At 51.7% G+C, this 17,474-nt stretch overlaps 1 protein-coding gene across 1 annotated transcript; it reads left to right on the forward strand.

Moving 5' to 3' along the window:
- Positions 1 to 206: 206 nt before the first annotated feature.
- Tmem43 (transmembrane protein 43) lies at positions 207 to 17,249 on the forward strand. Its single transcript, XM_041644775.1, has 12 exons — positions 207 to 377; positions 3,841 to 3,990; positions 4,836 to 4,970; positions 5,354 to 5,448; positions 6,231 to 6,280; positions 6,551 to 6,620; positions 7,717 to 7,787; positions 8,966 to 9,087; positions 9,299 to 9,373; positions 10,982 to 11,083; positions 13,572 to 13,689; positions 15,426 to 17,249. Exons 1-12 carry the CDS (start codon positions 366 to 368, stop codon positions 15,626 to 15,628), a joined length of 1,203 nt encoding a protein of 400 aa, XP_041500709.1. The 5' UTR covers positions 207 to 365; the 3' UTR covers positions 15,629 to 17,249.
- Positions 17,250 to 17,474: the final 225 nt, after the last annotated feature.

Below are 17,474 nucleotides of genomic sequence, written 5' to 3' on the forward strand. Positions count from 1 at the left end.
CGAAAACTACATTGCCTAGCAGCCCGTGCGCCCATCCAACAAGGCAGGTACTACATTTCCCAGAAATCTCGCAGCGCGCACGCGCACTAGTGAAGCAATGGGTGTGTTGCACTTTGTGGCGAAAGTGTCCGACAGCGGACTACATTTCCCAGCAGGCCGCGAGATGCGCACGCGCAGACAACTTGCGGGGCGCAGATAACTACCCGCGGGGCGGTAACTTTTGTCCTGAGTCCAGCCAGGTCTCGGATTCCACACGCTGTCTTGCAGCTCTGTAGCAGACAGGAGGTCACCGTATTCTGCATTCCGGTCTTCAGAACAATTCCCAGCAGAGCAGTGCGAGACCACGGAGGCGATCTGGGCCCACCATGGCCGCGAACGTGAGTAACTCCTGGTCCCCGGGCCACACCATCATCCGGCCCGTTTCTTCCTCGGGTCCACGCTGTGTCCTTAAGCGATGCGACCCTAGTGGGTGAGGCGGCTCTGATCTCCCAGCTCTCGTCCATCTGTTCACTCACCCTCAGGCCGCGCGTTTGTAGGACGCTCTCCTCCGTCGAGTCAGCTCGTGCATGCTGCTCTTTCGACTTCTAGTTACTTTCTGGGCCCCCGGGGGTATGACACTTGGGGACTAGAAGGACCACGAGGAAAGAAAGTGTCCGTCGGTGGGCATCTGGGCAAGGCGATTTCGCCGAGGTGGAGCTGTCCAGCAAAGGCTGCTCTGACCTCCTCGCCCTAGGGGGTGTGTACGCAGGGCTGTGGTGCCGCAGTAGCTGGATGAGCCTGGCTGGATCACCAGGAGAGGGAGGCTTTTCTCTACCTCCCGGTCCCTACCGCACTTATTTGATAAGAGACCCTGGCTGAGGATAGTCTCCCTCACCCCCCCCCCCATGGTTTCTTCCTACTGCAACAAGTCTTTAAGAACTATAGTAGTGAACGCTAATATTCATTCAAGGAGCTGAGCAGCATCACTTACTAGGGGACTGGGTGTGGGAGAAGCTAGTGACTCACCCCTGCCTCTGGCGAAAGCGCCTCTGAAGCCAGTTCAGGAACACTGCCAACCCCAGGCACACCCTCTCTCCCTCCTTGGTAGAGTGTCATGCTGCCCTCCTCTGGCCCGTTCTATCCTCTTCCCAGGCTTCTCCTCTGTCCTGCAAACCTCTTCTTGGCCTCCTACATTTCCTAAGAGACTAGAGTTTGTGTCACCCACTGCCCAGGCAGTGACTGCTTGGCACATTGTCCCGTTCTGGAAGGGGCGAAGAGCCAGAGGTTAGGAAAGCTGCACTGGAGCCAGAGGAGAAGGCAGCCTGTAGACCAGTCTAACAGGAGCAGGTGGACTCCTGCTGGCACCTATCATCAGCATCAGCATCATCGTCATCATATTTGCACTTCCCCAGCAGAAGACACTTGCTCAGGGGCTCTAAGCCAGCTTATGCTGCAGCACCAGCTTGGGAAGGTGACAAGGGCAGGCTTTGGAGTCAAGCCTAGAGGCAAATCAAGATTCTTCCACTCTTAACTTCCCAGGGTTCACTCTCTCATGGGATCAGTTATTTTGAAGTTTTGAGGAAGATTGCTAGGTACAGATCCCTTACATGGGAGGTACTTAACTCATGAAAAAGTCACTCTTAGAAGCTTATACAGTCAGAGACCATCTTGGATACGTGTGTTGGGGTCTGACTTCCACACCAACAAACAGACACAATGAGATATCTATAGTAGCCATGTCTTTGTCCATCCATTTTTACATTATTTTCCTGGGAAGATTTGAACAAGCATCCATTCGGTCAGACAGGATAACCATAGACCAAAGGAACAAACCTACCAACTCCATCTTGGTGAATCAAGGAGGTTAGTGCGTGTACTTATCACCAAAGTCCCATATCAACATGGGTGACCACCCCTGGAAAGCTGTGTAGATGGAGTCTTGTCTCCTTTGCTCCCAATCCCCCTTCCATTAGCCTTCTGCCTCCTGTATACTCCAGCAGTACTACATACTGCTGGGGGTGGGACATAGGAGGGGAGTGGCTGGACTCTCACCTGAGGGTATAAAGACCTTCTTCCACTCTTCCAGGAAACATGCCTGATCATGTGAGGGGCTCATGTGGATAATCAAAACTGTTCTTATTTCAAGATGGCAATGGCTATGTCATGTCTAGGGGACAGAGTACCAGAACATCCATATTGTAGCTGAACCACCAGGCAGGGTAAGCAAGAAAATCTTAAGACAGTGGGTGGAGCAGAGGCATCACAACTGTCCTGTCAGGTGGGTATTATTACCAGCAAGTGAGGAACCAGGACCAGAGAGGTGGAGCATGTTACCAGGCTCACACAGCAACAAAGCTGGAATTCCAACCCTGGTGTGCCAATTTCCAGGCTCAGTATATTTCTACCTATTGCTTCATTGCTTGCTGGTTCGGAGCCCAGTGTGCTGGAAGTGGACTGTGACATGGAGGGTACATAAGTGTGCATATACACATACATATACACACACCCATATGTGCATTTCCCATCTTACCTCTTCCCCAGAACATCCTGCCCTCCCTTCCTTCCTGGGCTTAGGAAGAGCTGGAGGAACACAGGTCTCCTTTTTCTGCTTCCACTTCTTCAATTCACATTACAGTTAAGCGATAAGGAGGGCAGAGGGATCTGCCTGGATTTGAACACTCACTCACTACTTATAAGCTATTGATCTGGGCAGATAGCCTAAGCAGTGAGTCTTGATTTCCTCATCTGTGAAATGGAGTAGTCTCTTCTGCCTTGAACTGGCCTGACTGATGGTCACCTTCTTGTCTGCAGCGGTTGTCTCCACTGAGTTTCTGATGGTATCATTCTGGCTTCCGTGGGTGTCCTCAGCAGGCCTGAGGCAGCCCTGGAGAGCAGCCAGACTGGCATCAGCTATGATCACAGACTTGGACCCAAATCCATTCTCTGATCCTAGGCAGGAAGGGACCTGGCTCTCTGAAGTGCCTGCCTGGTGACCACTTTGTATCTCTGTGACTTTCATCCACACCCACAGTCTGGGTGGAAGCCTGAGTTTCAGTGATGGAGAAATCTGATAATGTCCCTATAGTTGTAACTCCCATAGGAGCCGACAAGGCCCCAGCGCTGAGCCACCACCCCAAGCACCGGAGCTTAGCCTCCACTTTACCCGTGAAGAAGTGGAGGGTCCACAGCTAGTGGGGTGGCAGAGCCAGGATTCAGGCTCAGTCTCTGCATTTGGTGATAAGCATTAGACATACTTCTGACAACCGCAAGCTGGGCAAAACCTGCACCACTGACCTGTGGCTCTGGGCCTACCGGGTGTTGCCTGGGCATGTCCATCTGCCTTGTCTTTCTACCAGCCCTGCACAGCTAGGGCAGACAGTGCCACTGCACACCATTGCTTCACAGTCCCCTACTGAGGGCGCCTTTTTCCTGAGGTCTGCCTCTATGCCCTCTCCTCCAGATAGCTTGTCTTGATGCCCTAGCTGGAAGGTGCAGCCAGCACTGGGCGCGCCTCTCACTGGATTTTCATCATAGCCACTTGGTAGTTCTTAGAACTGTGACCCCACTGTCCAAAAGGCCACCTGCTACTCTTCCAGCCTCACAGAACAGCATAGTCCTCAGGAAGCCCAGCCATTACTTCTCAAATTTAATTAAAAATAACATTTCTAGCTGCTTTGTAAAATAGCTTGTTGGTGTCTTGAGCATTTGCTTGCCTTGTGCTGAACTTATGGCCCAGAAATTCTATGCCAAAATAGAATTGTCCCTCAATGTCTGTGGGGAATAGGGGTTCTTCTGGGAAGAATAATTTTGGACACCAAAATTATTTCTTAAAACTCATCAAATTTTCAATTTCCCCTTCAGTATTCCAGTATCGGCAGTAGGAAAGAACATGTCAAGGTGACATCTGACCCCCAGCCAGGCTTCCTGGAGCGGCTGAGTGAGACTTCCGGTGGGATGTTCGTGGGGCTGGTGACCTTCTTGCTCTCCTTCTACTTAATTTTCACCAATGAGGTAAGGTGCAGGGCGAGGATCCAATGACTGAACTCTGAAATAAAAGGCCTAGGTTTACAGGAGGGAGAGGGCTGCTGAGTTAATCAGAATTCTTTCCGCTGTGACACACCTCAGTGTAAGCCAGAGGGGCAGTGAGTCAGTTCGCACACCTGAGAACCTTCTTCATCCACTCATGCTGGATTGCTGGAATTCTGCCTCTTTGTGGTGACATTTTATTGGGGGGGGGGGGGGACAGCCCCTTCCCTTGGAGCAATTTCAGTCCCCCTTCCAAACAGCTTATCATCTGCGAGAATCGGGGAACCAGAACCATGTCTTTTTAAGTCAGTTTAGCAGAAGTTACAGCTATCTCTCGGGTTCATGGTGTAGGTCTCGGTTCTCTGAATCAACACCAGACTCAGTTCCACCTGACTACATGGCCTTGGCGGGCAGGGAAGTAATCATGAAAAGCTGGGAAAGCTGCCCCTGCCACCCTAGGTTCTCCCAGAGGCTCCAGGTGAGGCAGATGAAGTGTGTCAGCTAAGCTGAGAGCACACCTGGTCGGCAAGTCCTGGGTCACATGATTTGGACAGTGCTTCAGAGTGGCCTTTGTGAACCACATGGATTGGAAGCTTGGGGAGTGGGAGGCAGAGGCAAGTGGAGGCAGAAGACTAGTCCAGGGCAGGGAGACACAGAGCTGTTTCCACCTTTTACAGTCTGAGATTGGTGGGGTCTGCCGGGTTCTAGTCTTGACTCCAGTTGCTAGACCTCAGCAGCTCTGCTTGCTGAGGCCCATCCCTCTCTGTACTCACAGCAAGGTGTCAAGCAGCACCTGAGCTGTTGAAATCCCTTCTTCTGCCCTCTGACAGGGTCGTGCACTGAAGACAGCCACCTTACTTGCAGAGGGCCTGTCACTTGTGGTGTCCCCAGACAGCATCCACAGTGTAGCTCCGGAGAATGAAGGGAGGCTGGTGCACATCATCGGGTCCCTGCGGACGTCCAAGGTAGGCTGGGGATTGGGTGGCAGCTGCCGACTGCAGTAGCTCAGAGTTGGACCTCAGAGAGACCCACATGGGTGTGATTGTGCCCTCTGTGACTGTGTGGTCAAGTCATTTCTCAGTCCCAGTGTCCCCTATGCTAATGACAACAGTCTCACAGTCATGTGATAACAACAGCTCAAATTACAGTTTGCACATAGTATGATGATTGGAGCTGGGCTGTTGTCTGAGCTCAGGGTCATGGGCGTTGTGCTGAGAGCTGAGGCTGGCAGCTTCATGCTGGTCTCCATCTTCACTTCCAGTCCTGCCCGTCTTTATCCCTCTTGTAGTTGGGCTCCTCTGGACTGCCATACATCTGACCTTTACACTTTGTTTGATTCTCTTTGAAGCTCTTGTCTGACCCAAACTACGGGGTCCATCTTCCAGCTGTGAAATTGCGGCGGCATGTGGAGATGTACCAGTGGGTGGAGACAGAAGAGTCCAGGTGAGGAACCAGGCATTGAGGAAGTGGAGAGCATGAGGGCGTGAGGGGCTCAGTGCTAAGATAAAGGGTAGTGCTTTTATGAAGAGGCCATTTAACCAAATTCAAAGTGTAGGGTCTGCTTATCAGAAAAGTGTCAGACCCCAGCATTGGTGCATGGCGACCTTTTATTTGGAGGTGACAGCAGTCTAGCACAGAGTGGGCCAAAGCAGAAAGGGAGCTGCTCAGCTTACTTACCTGGACATTCCAGGATGCACTGCCCAAGACATGACAGTCCAGGCTCAAATGATGTCACTAGGAATTAGTGTGGCCTTCCATTGCCAGTCCCTGCTCAGCTTTTCCTGCACTGGGTCATCCTCTCACAGAGGGCGCAAGCCACTTCTCAGTTAACTCACGGCCTGGTCACCTAGAGCCAGAACCAGACTCGGCCCCACCTGAACTACATGACCTGTGAGGGGAAGGGAGTAATCAAGGAATACTCGAGAACATTCCCCTGCCACCCTAGGTTCTCCCAGAGGCTGCAGCTGGATATCTCTTTGAGCCCAAAGCTAGACATCTTTGGGTGAGCCAGCTGGAGTCTGTAGCTAAGCTGAGAAACCATGTCCCTCCAGGCAGGCCTTCTAGAGATAGTGCTTGCTCCATGGTGGCTGGGGACTATCTGTTCCTGAGCCCAGCAGGCTTCTACTCCCTGTGGGGAGCTGGACCATGAGGCCACTTCAGACACTTAGAGAGCAGATGGCCTCCGGCGCCTGAGCTGACTTCTGCTGTCTGTGCTTTTTCTGCAGTGAGTACACGGAGGACGGCCAGGTGAAGAAGGAGACCAAGTACTCCTACAGTGAGTCCCGGACCCTCCAAGCCCCTGCGCATCCCCAGGACATGTGACTGCCACCCTAGCCCAGGCTGGCGGTGGTGGGCACCACAGTGGGGCTGTGGGCGGGTGTGGAAAGCCTCAGCACCAGGCAAAGTTCCTGAGTGCCAGTCCTCAGGGTCCTGCATGCCCACCATCCAGGGAGTCCTGAGCAGCTACCCTGGTCCCCAAGGGTCATGGTAAGAGGATGCTGAGACCACTCTTAGCTGGTCTGAATTGCCCCTTCTTTTCACGCAGATACGGAGTGGAGGTCAGAAATTGTCAACAGCAAAAACTTTGACCGAGAGATTGGCCACAAAAACCCCAGGTGAGAGCTTGGCTTGGGCCCACCCAAGTCCAGTCTTGTTTATCCTTGCAGGCTCCAGCCTCAGTTTCTAATTTGAGTGATGGGTTGACAAACACACAAGACGCAGTTTTAACACCAAGCTCTGTGTTGGCATCAGGCGCACAGATGAAGACCTGGTCTTTGCTGACCCTCAAGTTAGCACTGGCCTGGTGAAGGACTGAGAGAATTCTCTGTGTCACAAAGTCCCTTGTTACTGTTAGCCAGGTTGGGGGCTCTAGGGGCAGTGTTAGGATTCCTCAGGGGGAAATCACTCTGTGGTATGGGTGAGGATGATGAAGTAGCACTTGGGCATGGCTAGATCATTTGAAGCCATGGTCCAAGTTGAGCCAGGAAGATGGAGACTGCCCAGGCTGGAAGTGGTATGTGGTCCAGAAAGGCTCCATTTTATGGCTAATTGTAGCAGCTTTCTCGGGCCACCAGCCCCCAAATCATGACCCAGAGACTTAGTTATGAATGTTTAGCCTTATCTTGTGCTTGTCCCACTAGCTCTTATAACTTAATTTAACCTGTTTCTCTTCTATGTTTTACCTTTCTTTCATTCTGTAGGTCCTACTTTCACTACTTCCTCTGTGTCTGGTTGGCTAGCAGCCTCTCTCCTCTCTTCCTCTCCCCCACCTCCATCCCTCTCCTGCCTAACTATTGGCTGTTCAGCTTTTTATTAGACCAGTCAAGCGTCTTAGGCAGGCAAGGTAAAAACAGCAACACATCTTTACATAATTAAACAAAGGCAGCATAAACAAATGTAACACACCTTTACATAGTGAAAGTAGTATTCTACAACATAAGCAAATATAACACATCTTTACCTAGTTAGAGTAATATTCCACAACAGCTAATAGGCTGGGACAGGTTAGGTAAGAGGGTATGCAGCTCTGGGTGATGAGACAGAGCAGGGGTGTTTCCCAGAGAGGGAAACAGGAGCCCTGACGTCATGTGCCTAGACTTGCAGGATCCCCTTCCTGGGTAGGGACTGTCCCCAGCACACTACAACCCAAAGGTGACCAGACAGCTCCCACCCTGGTGCCCCATTATTGACTGTCCTCCCTCTCTCTTGCAGTGCCATGGCAGTGGAGTCTTTCACAGCAACAGCCCCCTTTGTCCAAATTGGCAGGTTTTTTCTCTCAGCAGGTGAGTCTCGGGCCTTTGTAGAGGTGCCCACCCAAAGGCCTTTCTATCCCCTTGGCCTCTTCTGGGTCTGGGGCCCTAGTATTAAGCAGACCCACAGCTTATGGTAGTCGGTATCAGGGTCCAGCTGGCCCCCATCTCAGAATTATACTCTGGACTGGGACAGAGTGAGGTGAGCCCTCAAGAGTAGAACCCCCACTCTTGGCAGTTCCTCTGAAGCCTGAATTGTTCTAGAAATTACCCCAGGTGCTACACCCTTTGGACACTTCTGTGCATGTCTGTTCTGAGCAGACATTGCACCAGAGACCTCAGGCAGCCCTCCCTCCCTCTGACCTCTGGTTCCACTTCTGAGCCCTGCCAGGCATCTAGCTCTCCCACAAGGAGGTGCATCAGAGCCTCCTCTGTAACTTGAGGAGAAACCCTAAAGATTTAAGGTGGCACCATGAGTCATATAATGCTTGGGTTCCCTGGGCCTATCCTGGGAAGGTGACAGAGGAGGTGCTTGAGACCCAGATAGGCAGTCTTAGCCTGGCTGTCCCAGTAGCTCTGCCACTCAGCTAGTGCCTGTGGTGGAGGGAGGTTTGGCCTAGATGTGGGTGAGAGTGTGTTCCGAGGAGAGATGGCAGAAAGCAAAGCCACTCTTACAGCTGGGACTAGGCTGACTTAGCAGGACAGGGCATGGAAAAGCCTTCCTGGAAGAATTAGTGAGTGAGTTGGGCACAGGGCAGTTCTGGAGATAGAGTTGGGAAAGGGGGCATTGCAGCTGGCGTGGTGGCACATGCCTATCACCCTGGCACTCAGGGAGCCAAGATAGGATTAACAAGTTTGAGACTGATTTGGGCTTCATAGTGAAACCCTGTCATGGAACAAAAAAGAAAGCATGTATGACAGTCATCCCATGTATGGCCTTGTCATCCCAGCACTTGAAGAGCGAAGGCAGTAAAATCCAGAGGTCAAGGTCACCTTTAGCTCTTAGTGAGTTTGAGGCCACAATGGGCTATATAAGACCCACTACTTTAAAAAGAAATCCACTGCATTTGGGAGAAAGGCAAAAGCCAGAGGGCATAGGCTGGTACTGGCCTTGCTGTCTGAGAGCACCAAGGACAGCGTGTCAGGTTACAGGTTAGCAGAGCAGGGTTCTCAGGGGAGGCCATGGTTTCTGAGCATTCCGCTTCCCTCAGGCCTCATTGACAAGATTGACAACTTCAAGCCCCTGAGCCTATCCAAGCTGGAGGACCCCCACGTGGACATCATTCGCCGAGGAGACTTCTTCTACCACAGTGAAAACCCTAAGTACCCGGAGGTATGTGGACATGAGGGCTGCTCACATAGCAGAGGACAAGGCTTTTGAGTAGCACTGAGAGTGTGTGCAACAGCTGAACCCAGGCTGCACTTGGCCATGGAGACTGGAGATGGGCAGGCGTCCTAGGGAATGGGCCAGTCTCGGTGAAAGAGTGAAAACAGCCAGGTGTTGGATCACCATTCACTCTCTCCCTCTTCTCTTTCACCCTCAGGTTGGTGATGTTCGAGTCTCCTTTTCTTATGCAGGACTGAGCAGTGATGACCCTAACCTGGGCCCAGCTCATGTGGTAATTTGCTTCCCTGGGGCTGCCCCCACTCATGATTCCCTGGGTCCTAACTGTGTTGCTTCTCATTTGCACAAGCAGCAGGCATGGTCTTAGGCAGTTTCAGAGGTCTGTGTTTTCCACAGTGACTCCTGGACCTCAGGCTGGGAGCCACAGTCCTAGTGGTGTTTGTCCAATTATAGCAGCACCTTCTCCCAGCCACACTACGTGGTCTTGGTTCTTTATAGTACACTATCAGAATGCCACCCCAGAGCCTGACCTTGGAGGTAGATAGAAGACTCTTAGGGCTCAGGAAGCCATGGTGGAGAAAGCACAGATGATCCAGGCCTGGTCTGGTTGCTTGGTGTGCATATGCGTTGTCATTCATCTGGAGTCCACTGTGACCACCAGTCCTATTCATAGTAGCTCTCGGTCTAGAAGGACAGCAGGACCTTTCCCTGCTGAAGACCTGCTTCTGCCAGGGTTCAGGTCCAAAGAGGATATGTGGAGGCTGGGGGTGGGGGACAGACACCATCTGAGGGTGAATCAGGATGGCTGCCAGCAGTGTTTACTGAAAAAATACACGTTTTATTCTCTGTAGTTGTACATAACACAAAATGGAGAAAGGGGGCTTGTGAGTTGGGGTGTGACTTGAGATAAGGGGTTGAGGAATTTAGCATTGACCTTGACAATAGGGCCACAAGTTCCTCTTTGTGTGAGCAGAAGAGTAACTTCCTTTGTAGCAAGCAGGAACTTTCTTCAAGTTCCTGAGGGAATGGGGACCCCTATCCAAATGTCTGACCTTGGGAAAAGGACTTCTGGGACTAGACACTCCCACTAAATTTAAGAGCAATTTTCATTCCTCAAGGGGACAGGCACTGAGCTGTTCCCTATTCGTGTCCCTTTGTGTCTTAGTCTTACTCTGGGTGTTCCCCTCATAGGCTCCCCAAAGGGAAGTCCTGCTGTCTTACTCTTTTCCCATAGTACCATACCATTCTGATTTCTCTACACTTACTAACTGAACTCTTGCCCCTAATGGCCTCAGGTTCTGGAGCAGAATTGTAGGCATTCATCCTTGGGGTCAGGCGTGTAGTAAATCTCTAACATTTCTGCACTTGGTGAAATTAGGAGGGCACAATGGGATTCCTGGTTCCAAGATGGTGGGGATTTTATTTTCCAAAGAATTATTTTGTTTAGAGAGGCTACCATTGTGCACGTTTTCATTCTTTACCGAAGCCCGCACAAAATTTCCCAAAGGGAAAGGCATTGATAGTGAGAATCATTAAAAATGAGACTAAAACAGTGCTGGAGAAGTGCGGTCTGCCATGGCGAAGAAATGCTGGGACTTTGTCAAGCAGCAATGTCACCATGTGGTCCACACCATCTCCCTGTGTAGGTCTGCCCCAACCCCTGCTCTGCCCCAACTTGGGCTTTGTACTGAGTACCTCCCTAGAGCTTGGACTGAAGCAGCTTGGCCAGAGCACCAGGCGCTGTACCCCATAGAAACAAGGAGAGAAGCCCCAGGTCTCCTCACCTCCTGGCTGGTGTAGAGTCTGAGGGGTGGGCTGTGGATCTCACCCTGTGCCTCTGTCCCTCGCTCCACTCAGCTCTAATACTGACTTTCCTGATCAGGTTACTGTGATTGCCCGGCAGCGAGGTGACCAGCTAACCCCATACTCCACCAAGTCTGGGGACACCTTGCTGCTCCTGCACCATGGAGACTTCTCAGCTGAGGTGAGTTGCTGCTGCCCTGCCTTTGTGTTGGGGCCAGGCACATCCTGCCCTTCTCGGTGCTATTTAAGAAGCCCCACCAATAGCGGTCTGGCCAATGCAGGATGAAGAAAAGGATATAGGACAACAGCCTCCTGTGAGCGAGGCACTGAGGACTGACACTGCCCTCTCAGGCTGTCAGTCTTGTGGGAGGAGAATAGTGAGACCAGGGTAGGAGTGTGAGCAGCCATGCCCCAGCACGATGGGTTTCTAATAGACCGTTTCTGTGGCCAGGGCCTCTGACAAGTCATTTTTGTGCAGGCCCTCAAAATGAACAGGCCCACCCTAGAATAATCAAGTCAGGCAGGAAAGAGCTCACTTGCCAGTGGGTACCAGGAGAAGAGGGGACAGTGGCTGCAAGGTTGCCATAAGGCAGAGGCCACTCTCAGGTGCCTCTTCTTTCTTCAGGGGCATCAGTGAAGGGTTTGGAGCTGCAGCATCAGAGCCATGTGAGTGAGGTGATCACCCACACACAGGTCCCAAAGTCCCCTGGGTGTGCCTTTCCCAGTACTGAGAAGGAGGAATGCACCTTTAGAATAGAGCATTGTCAATTCCAGCTCTTGCTAGTAAACCCAGTGGGTCCCTGCTGGGGCCTCCCTGTGTGTCTTAAGCAGATCTGTGGGTTTCAATCCAGAACCAGCCAGAAAAGGCCAAGGGTGCAGCTGGCCTCAGAGCATAGCTGTGGCCCTTCTGCTGCTATTACTGCGTCCTCAGCTACCCTCTTCCAGCCACCACCAGTGGGTCATAGTGTTTGGACCCCACCTGCTCCTTTACCTGGCCAAGATAGGGTGTGGCTGGTCTGTTGTTGGGGAGCCTGGTTACCAGGCTCAGGGTGGGGCTGCCACCTCCCAGCCTGGGCTATGAGTCATCCTAGGAACCGCTCTAAAATTAGGAAGCCCTTTTCTTTCTCTCAGAGCTTTACCCAACCCCTGGTTTCCAGCCTTCTCAGGCAGTGTCAGGTGTCTGGAGGACTCCAGAGGGTGGTGGGTGGGATGTGTGGCGGAGGAGGCCCCAGAGGGAAGGTTTGGCTAGACAGGCAAGCAGGCAGCCACACAGAACTGAGAAGAAAGCTGGGCTCCAAAGTCAGGACACAGGGACTCCAGGGTCTGAAGAGCTCAGGGGCCCAGACCATGGCATGACTCAGCTCCTGCCTAGTTCTGGCTCTGCCTCTCACCAGCCACAGACCTTGAACAAGTCTTACCCTCCCTGAGCCTGTTTCCTCTTCTGTTGTAATGAAACATCTTAGAAAACACCACCATTGTCATCCTCATCTCGTGTGGTGGCTGTTCACACGGTCCACACCTGCTCACTAAACACAGGCTTTCCTGTTAACTATCTATGGTGAAGCCGTGGGGTTGTGCCACAACCTCACCGAGCCTCAGCTTCCTGTCTCAGTAAAACAGAAGATTCTGATTAAGTTATTTTAAGTCAGATCAGTGTACTTGTAAACCACAGGACAGTGGCAGCTAAATCCGGAGACAGGTGTCCATCTTTGTGTGTTAGAGACTGGACAAGAGTACTGTTCAGTCAGAGCCTGGGAAAGGCTCTCAGGGAAACCGCATCTTAGTCAAGACTGCAAGAAAGTGCAGAGCTGCTGGGCAACTGTGGGCAGACAGTCTGCACACGACAGCACACTTGACCTGGGCTCCCCATAGGTGGCCAAGGCCCAGGTGGAGGGTCAGAGCTGGTTGGGGTCACAGCAGTTGCTGTGCAAGGAAGAGGGGAGGCCAGCAAATCGCAGGCTAATGTAAGAACCCTGTGAGGAACAGTGATGGTGGATCACCGTAAACAGCTGGCAGAACTTGTATGGTGAGGGGCAAACAGACCACACCTGACCCTGATTTCGACTTGTGCAGGTGGGCGGGCTGTGGGATCATGTGCTGCCATGGAGAAGACAGACTCAGGCTGGGGTGGGGCTGAGTCAGTGCTCAGCATGCCAAGAGGCTGGGACAATGTGTAGGAGGCAGTGTAGCCCTAAAGCAGTGCTGGGCATGTAGTGTTATGTTTGAGTACAGGTACATGGGATGTGGGGTGCACGGGGTCCTGGGCAGAGTAGGCTAAGCAGACAGAATAGCAGCATTTACAGGCCAGAAGGAAAACCAGGAACAGCAATGGAGTACAAAGGTGCAGCCTACAGAGTAGGAGGGAACAGTCGGAGTCAGGGGGCCTGAAACTGCAAGCAGTGTCCTGGGGTTGCGGGCTAATGCTTCACCCAGGACCAGCGTGTGCTTTAAACTGTCCACCCATATGGACAGCTGCAGTGGGAAGGATGGCGAGACCATGTACTAAGGCCATAGATCTCTTATTCATATCCTTGAGCCAGACAGGCAGACTTAGACATGAGATTTGCCCATCTCCCTGTGCTCTGTAAGGAACAATGCGCCACCCCCAGGACCCACACTGTTGGTTGGTGACTCTGTGGATCCTGACACCGTGCCACCTTGTTGTACAGGAGGTGTTTCGTAGAGAACAGAAGAGCAATTCCATGAAGACGTGGGGCCTGCGGGCGGCTGGCTGGATGGCCATGTTTATGGGCCTCAACCTCATGACTCGGATCCTCTACACCCTGGGTAAGTGGGAAAGGTGCAGGAGCCATCCTTCCCTCTTGAGGTCCTGTGTTCACCACACTGCATTGGTCAGCCTTTCAGCTGGGATCCTTGAGAAGGACACCAAACATCTAGCCTGTCTCTGTGTCATGTCTGTCCATCCATCCGTCCCCCCCCCCCCCCATTGGTAGCTTTAAGATGAATAGCAAGGCAGGTGTGATGGGCAGGGATGTTCACACCTACTAAGGGATGGGAGGCTGGTCCAGTTTGGGCTGCTCTGCTCATCCCTTACGCCATGACTGGACAGTTATGGGGAGGAGGCTTGCCAGCCTATGCTGTGAACTGGATCTGCACCTGAAATCCCTCAAGTCAGAGTCATGGGTACCCCTCCCTGGCCTTCCTTTTCTTGCCCCTGCTTAGGAGTTTCCTGTATGGAAACATCCTCCAGAACCAGGCCAGGTTTGCAGCAGCTAGCACATCTGGAGCCTGGGGAGGGGCTGCTCACTTGCCCTAAGTCTGGCATAAGAGAGTCTGAGTTTAAGTGTTGGTGCCCAAGACATGAAGTGTGCTGCAGCGCACAACGCCTGTCTGCGCTCTATGCGCTACCTTACAGTTCGCGAGCTTGGGGCAAGGGTCTGGAGATTGAAACACACAAAGACACAGAGAAACGGACCTCTAGTCACTGGTAAGAAGCCCTTTATTCAATAGCACCACGGAGGCTTAAATACCCAACAGTCACGTGGGCCAACAGGTGAAAACCTTATCCTCTGATCCTCAAGGCAAGGTAACACGTGCTCGTGAAGCAGAGCTGGTAAACAACTTTGACACAGCTTTCAGTAACTCAGATCAGAAGGAAAGTAAAGATCTCTAGCAAGGAAGAACAGCTGGAGGCCAGGACTCCACATGGTCCCAAGAGTGTGCCAGACTGACACACTCAGCAGAATGAGAGCTGCTCAGGGAGACTCGGTAGCCAGGTCTCTGCCCCAGTGTGTCCTCGTCCAGCCTTCTTGTGGTGCCAGCAGAAGCCCTTCCCCGACGTAGGTCTACGGACTGGGGAGAGGTGTGACTGGAGCACATCCCAGATTGGCAGCAAGTATTGGGGACTGAGGGGGATTTCCTCATTTATAGACAGAGAGCTAAAGTCATTCCCTCAGACTTTCCCTAGACAGCTGAGCTATGCTCATAAATACCAGCCACATTGTGGGCATGTCAGAGAATGATCAGAATTTATACAGAATTATGTTGGCCATGCAACTGAGGACAGGTCAGTCCCTCTGAGTCTCAGTCCCCACCATGTTTGAGAAGCCCTGTCTGTGATCCTGGCTCTTCCATTGAAGGCATGCTGGCAGGTAGGGCAGATGTAGTGTGGAGGGGTGAGGGGAGCCGTGGCAGGGCCTATGTAGTCCTCTCTGTCCATCAGTCAAGGTGGCCTGCTGAGCGCCAGGGGCTTCCTCTGCAGGCTTGGCACAGCGGCTCAGAGCTCAAGCTCTGAGCAATGTAGAGTATCAGCATTGGCTCTGTGGGAGAGAGGGTGCTATGGGTCTTTTTGGTTGCTTCAACATGGACTTTGAAGGGCCAAGGCGCCCACTCTTGGGAATGGGCTGAGCGGGAATACAGCTGTGGATGTCAGCTTGCTGAGCTTCACCTCTCCTGGATGTCCACCTTGTTGATCCTTTCCTCCCTTGAATGGCTGAGGGGAGCGGTCTAGGGCATGGGAGCACAGTATCCTCAAGGACTCATGACCTTCTCTTTCCCTACAGTGGACTGGTTTCCTGTCTTCCGAGACCTGGTCAATATTGGCCTGAAAGCCTTTGCCTTCTGTGTAGCCACCTCACTGACCTTGCTGACTGTGGCTGCTGGCTGGCTCTTCTACCGACCACTGTGGGCTGCTCTAATTGGCAGCCTGGCCCTGGTACCAATAATCATTGCACGGACCCGGGTGCCAGCTAAAAAGCTGGAGTGAAGCCTCAGGGGCCAGGTCCTGTCACCTCTGTCCAGCTCCAGCTGAAACAGGCGTCTGCACACCCCATTCTTCAAGGGGCCAGTGTCTAACCTGCATGTAGGGTTTGGTGTTCACCAGCTCACATCTTCTCCGCCCCACTTCTTGCCAAAATGCAGCTTTGGTGGGCAGAAGCACCCCAAGGATGGTGACCCAGCGAGTACTGTCCTGCTTAATGCCTTCCCCTCTCAGGGCTTTATTCCACTCAGCTGTCAGCTGACCTGCTGGTGAAGGACTCAGCCTTCTCACTGCCTGTCCCTCGTCACTGAAACTAAGTGCCAGGACTGCCACAACCTCCGGCTACAACTGAAACCCCAGAATGCAGCCATCACCCACTCCTGACCACATCTCATCAGTAGGACACACCATACCCAGGCCTGGAGAAGAAAGTGTACCCTAAACCAAGCCTCTGGGTAGACCCTGATGTGGCCTAAAGAAACACCGAAGTTCTATCTTGTCCCAAAGGTCACTGTCACTGTGGCTGGACAGTGTTTTGGTATAAGCCCTGACCTCTGGTTCTGTTACTCCACTTCACGTGTTCTTTCTATCCCAAGAAAGAGCTGAGACTTGAAAACACACACACATCTATGAATGGCTCCCACTTGACAGTTGCTGTCACTGAGATTAACTCAACAGGACTGGTGTTTAAGTGGGTGTGGCTTGACTGGTTTTAGTTCCCAAGGCCACAAGGAAGCTTTAACTTTGTGATGCTTCTGAATCAGTGTTAGCAGATTTGTTCTTGCTAGGTGGGGTCTGTGGAGGAAGCCCCCCTTTGTCCTCTGCAATCACAGATATCCTGCTCACTTGAAGGTGATTTTGAGTTGTAGTCAGTGTTACAGGAAAAGGCTGAGGCTTTCCTACTAAGAGGGCTCATTCACTGTGACCTCCAGCCAACTGAGGCCAAGAATCAGAACCAAGGCTTGCTGGAGGAAACCCTAGCGGCCTGGCCCAGCCTTTTCCCTAGGAATGCTTTTGACCTTGACACTCCAGCCTCAAATAGTTGCAGCACAGTGGTTCTTTTTGCATTTAATGCCTATCACTTTCCTCATCCCAAATAAAATTCACCCATACCAAAGGACATAATTAATTTCTAAGTCTCCTCTTTACTATTACACCTTTGAAGGATGCTTGATTTATCCTGTATCTCAATCCTATTTGCAAACTGCCCTAGCGGTTGCTGTAGCCAAAAGTGTTTGGTAGCTAAGATGTCAGAACCCCTTGACCCTAGTAATATCTAACAATCCCTCTCATGTGGTATCTGTGCTTTCAGCTGGGGTTCTTGGTAAAAGTGCAGCCAGAGATGCCTTGCTGGGTTTAGAATGGAAACAATATTCACTATTTAGTGCATGCTGATGCAGTCTCTCTCATCTAAACTCCAAAAGATGGTTTGGGAAAACATGGCACAATCAGTGATCGCTAAATATGCAATCCTCGGGATTCCGCCTGTAACTTTCCTTATATGGGTTTTTTCTGCTAGCTTAAAGGTGTTAAGAGCAAATTATGGAAGAATAATTTGATGTCTTTGAAAAACTGAGGTTTGTATTCTTTGTATTAAAATTTGAAATAAATTTCTACCTATCTTGGTATAGGATCTTGCCAGTAGTCTGTTTTGGGGGGAGATTTTGTTGTTTCGTTCTTTAAAGAGAAACAGCCATTAGACTCATTTCAACCGATCAGCTCTTCATTGCTGCAGGTGGTTTCAGTTCTCTCAAAAGAGCAGCTCAGTATTCCTTCTTTAAGCCTACTCTGTCTTGGCTTTATTTAAAGTAAATGACTCATGCTTCACCAACTTTGAGAATGTGCTAGAAGC

The sequence above is a fragment of the Microtus oregoni genome, unplaced genomic scaffold (genome assembly GCF_018167655.1).
Source record: "Microtus oregoni isolate MIOR12 unplaced genomic scaffold, Mior012 000002F_ref0000024, whole genome shotgun sequence".
NCBI classification, from domain to species: Eukaryota; Metazoa; Chordata; class Mammalia; order Rodentia; family Cricetidae; genus Microtus; species Microtus oregoni.

Coding starts and splice junctions, on each gene's coding strand:
- Tmem43 (XM_041644775.1), top strand. Junction 7,788..8,965: donor CAGGTTTTTTCTCTCAGCAG/GTGAGTCTCGGG, acceptor CGCTTCCCTCAG/GCCTCATTGACAAGATTGAC. Junction 13,690..15,425: donor TCGGATCCTCTACACCCTGG/GTAAGTGGGAAA, acceptor CTTTCCCTACAG/TGGACTGGTTTCCTGTCTTC.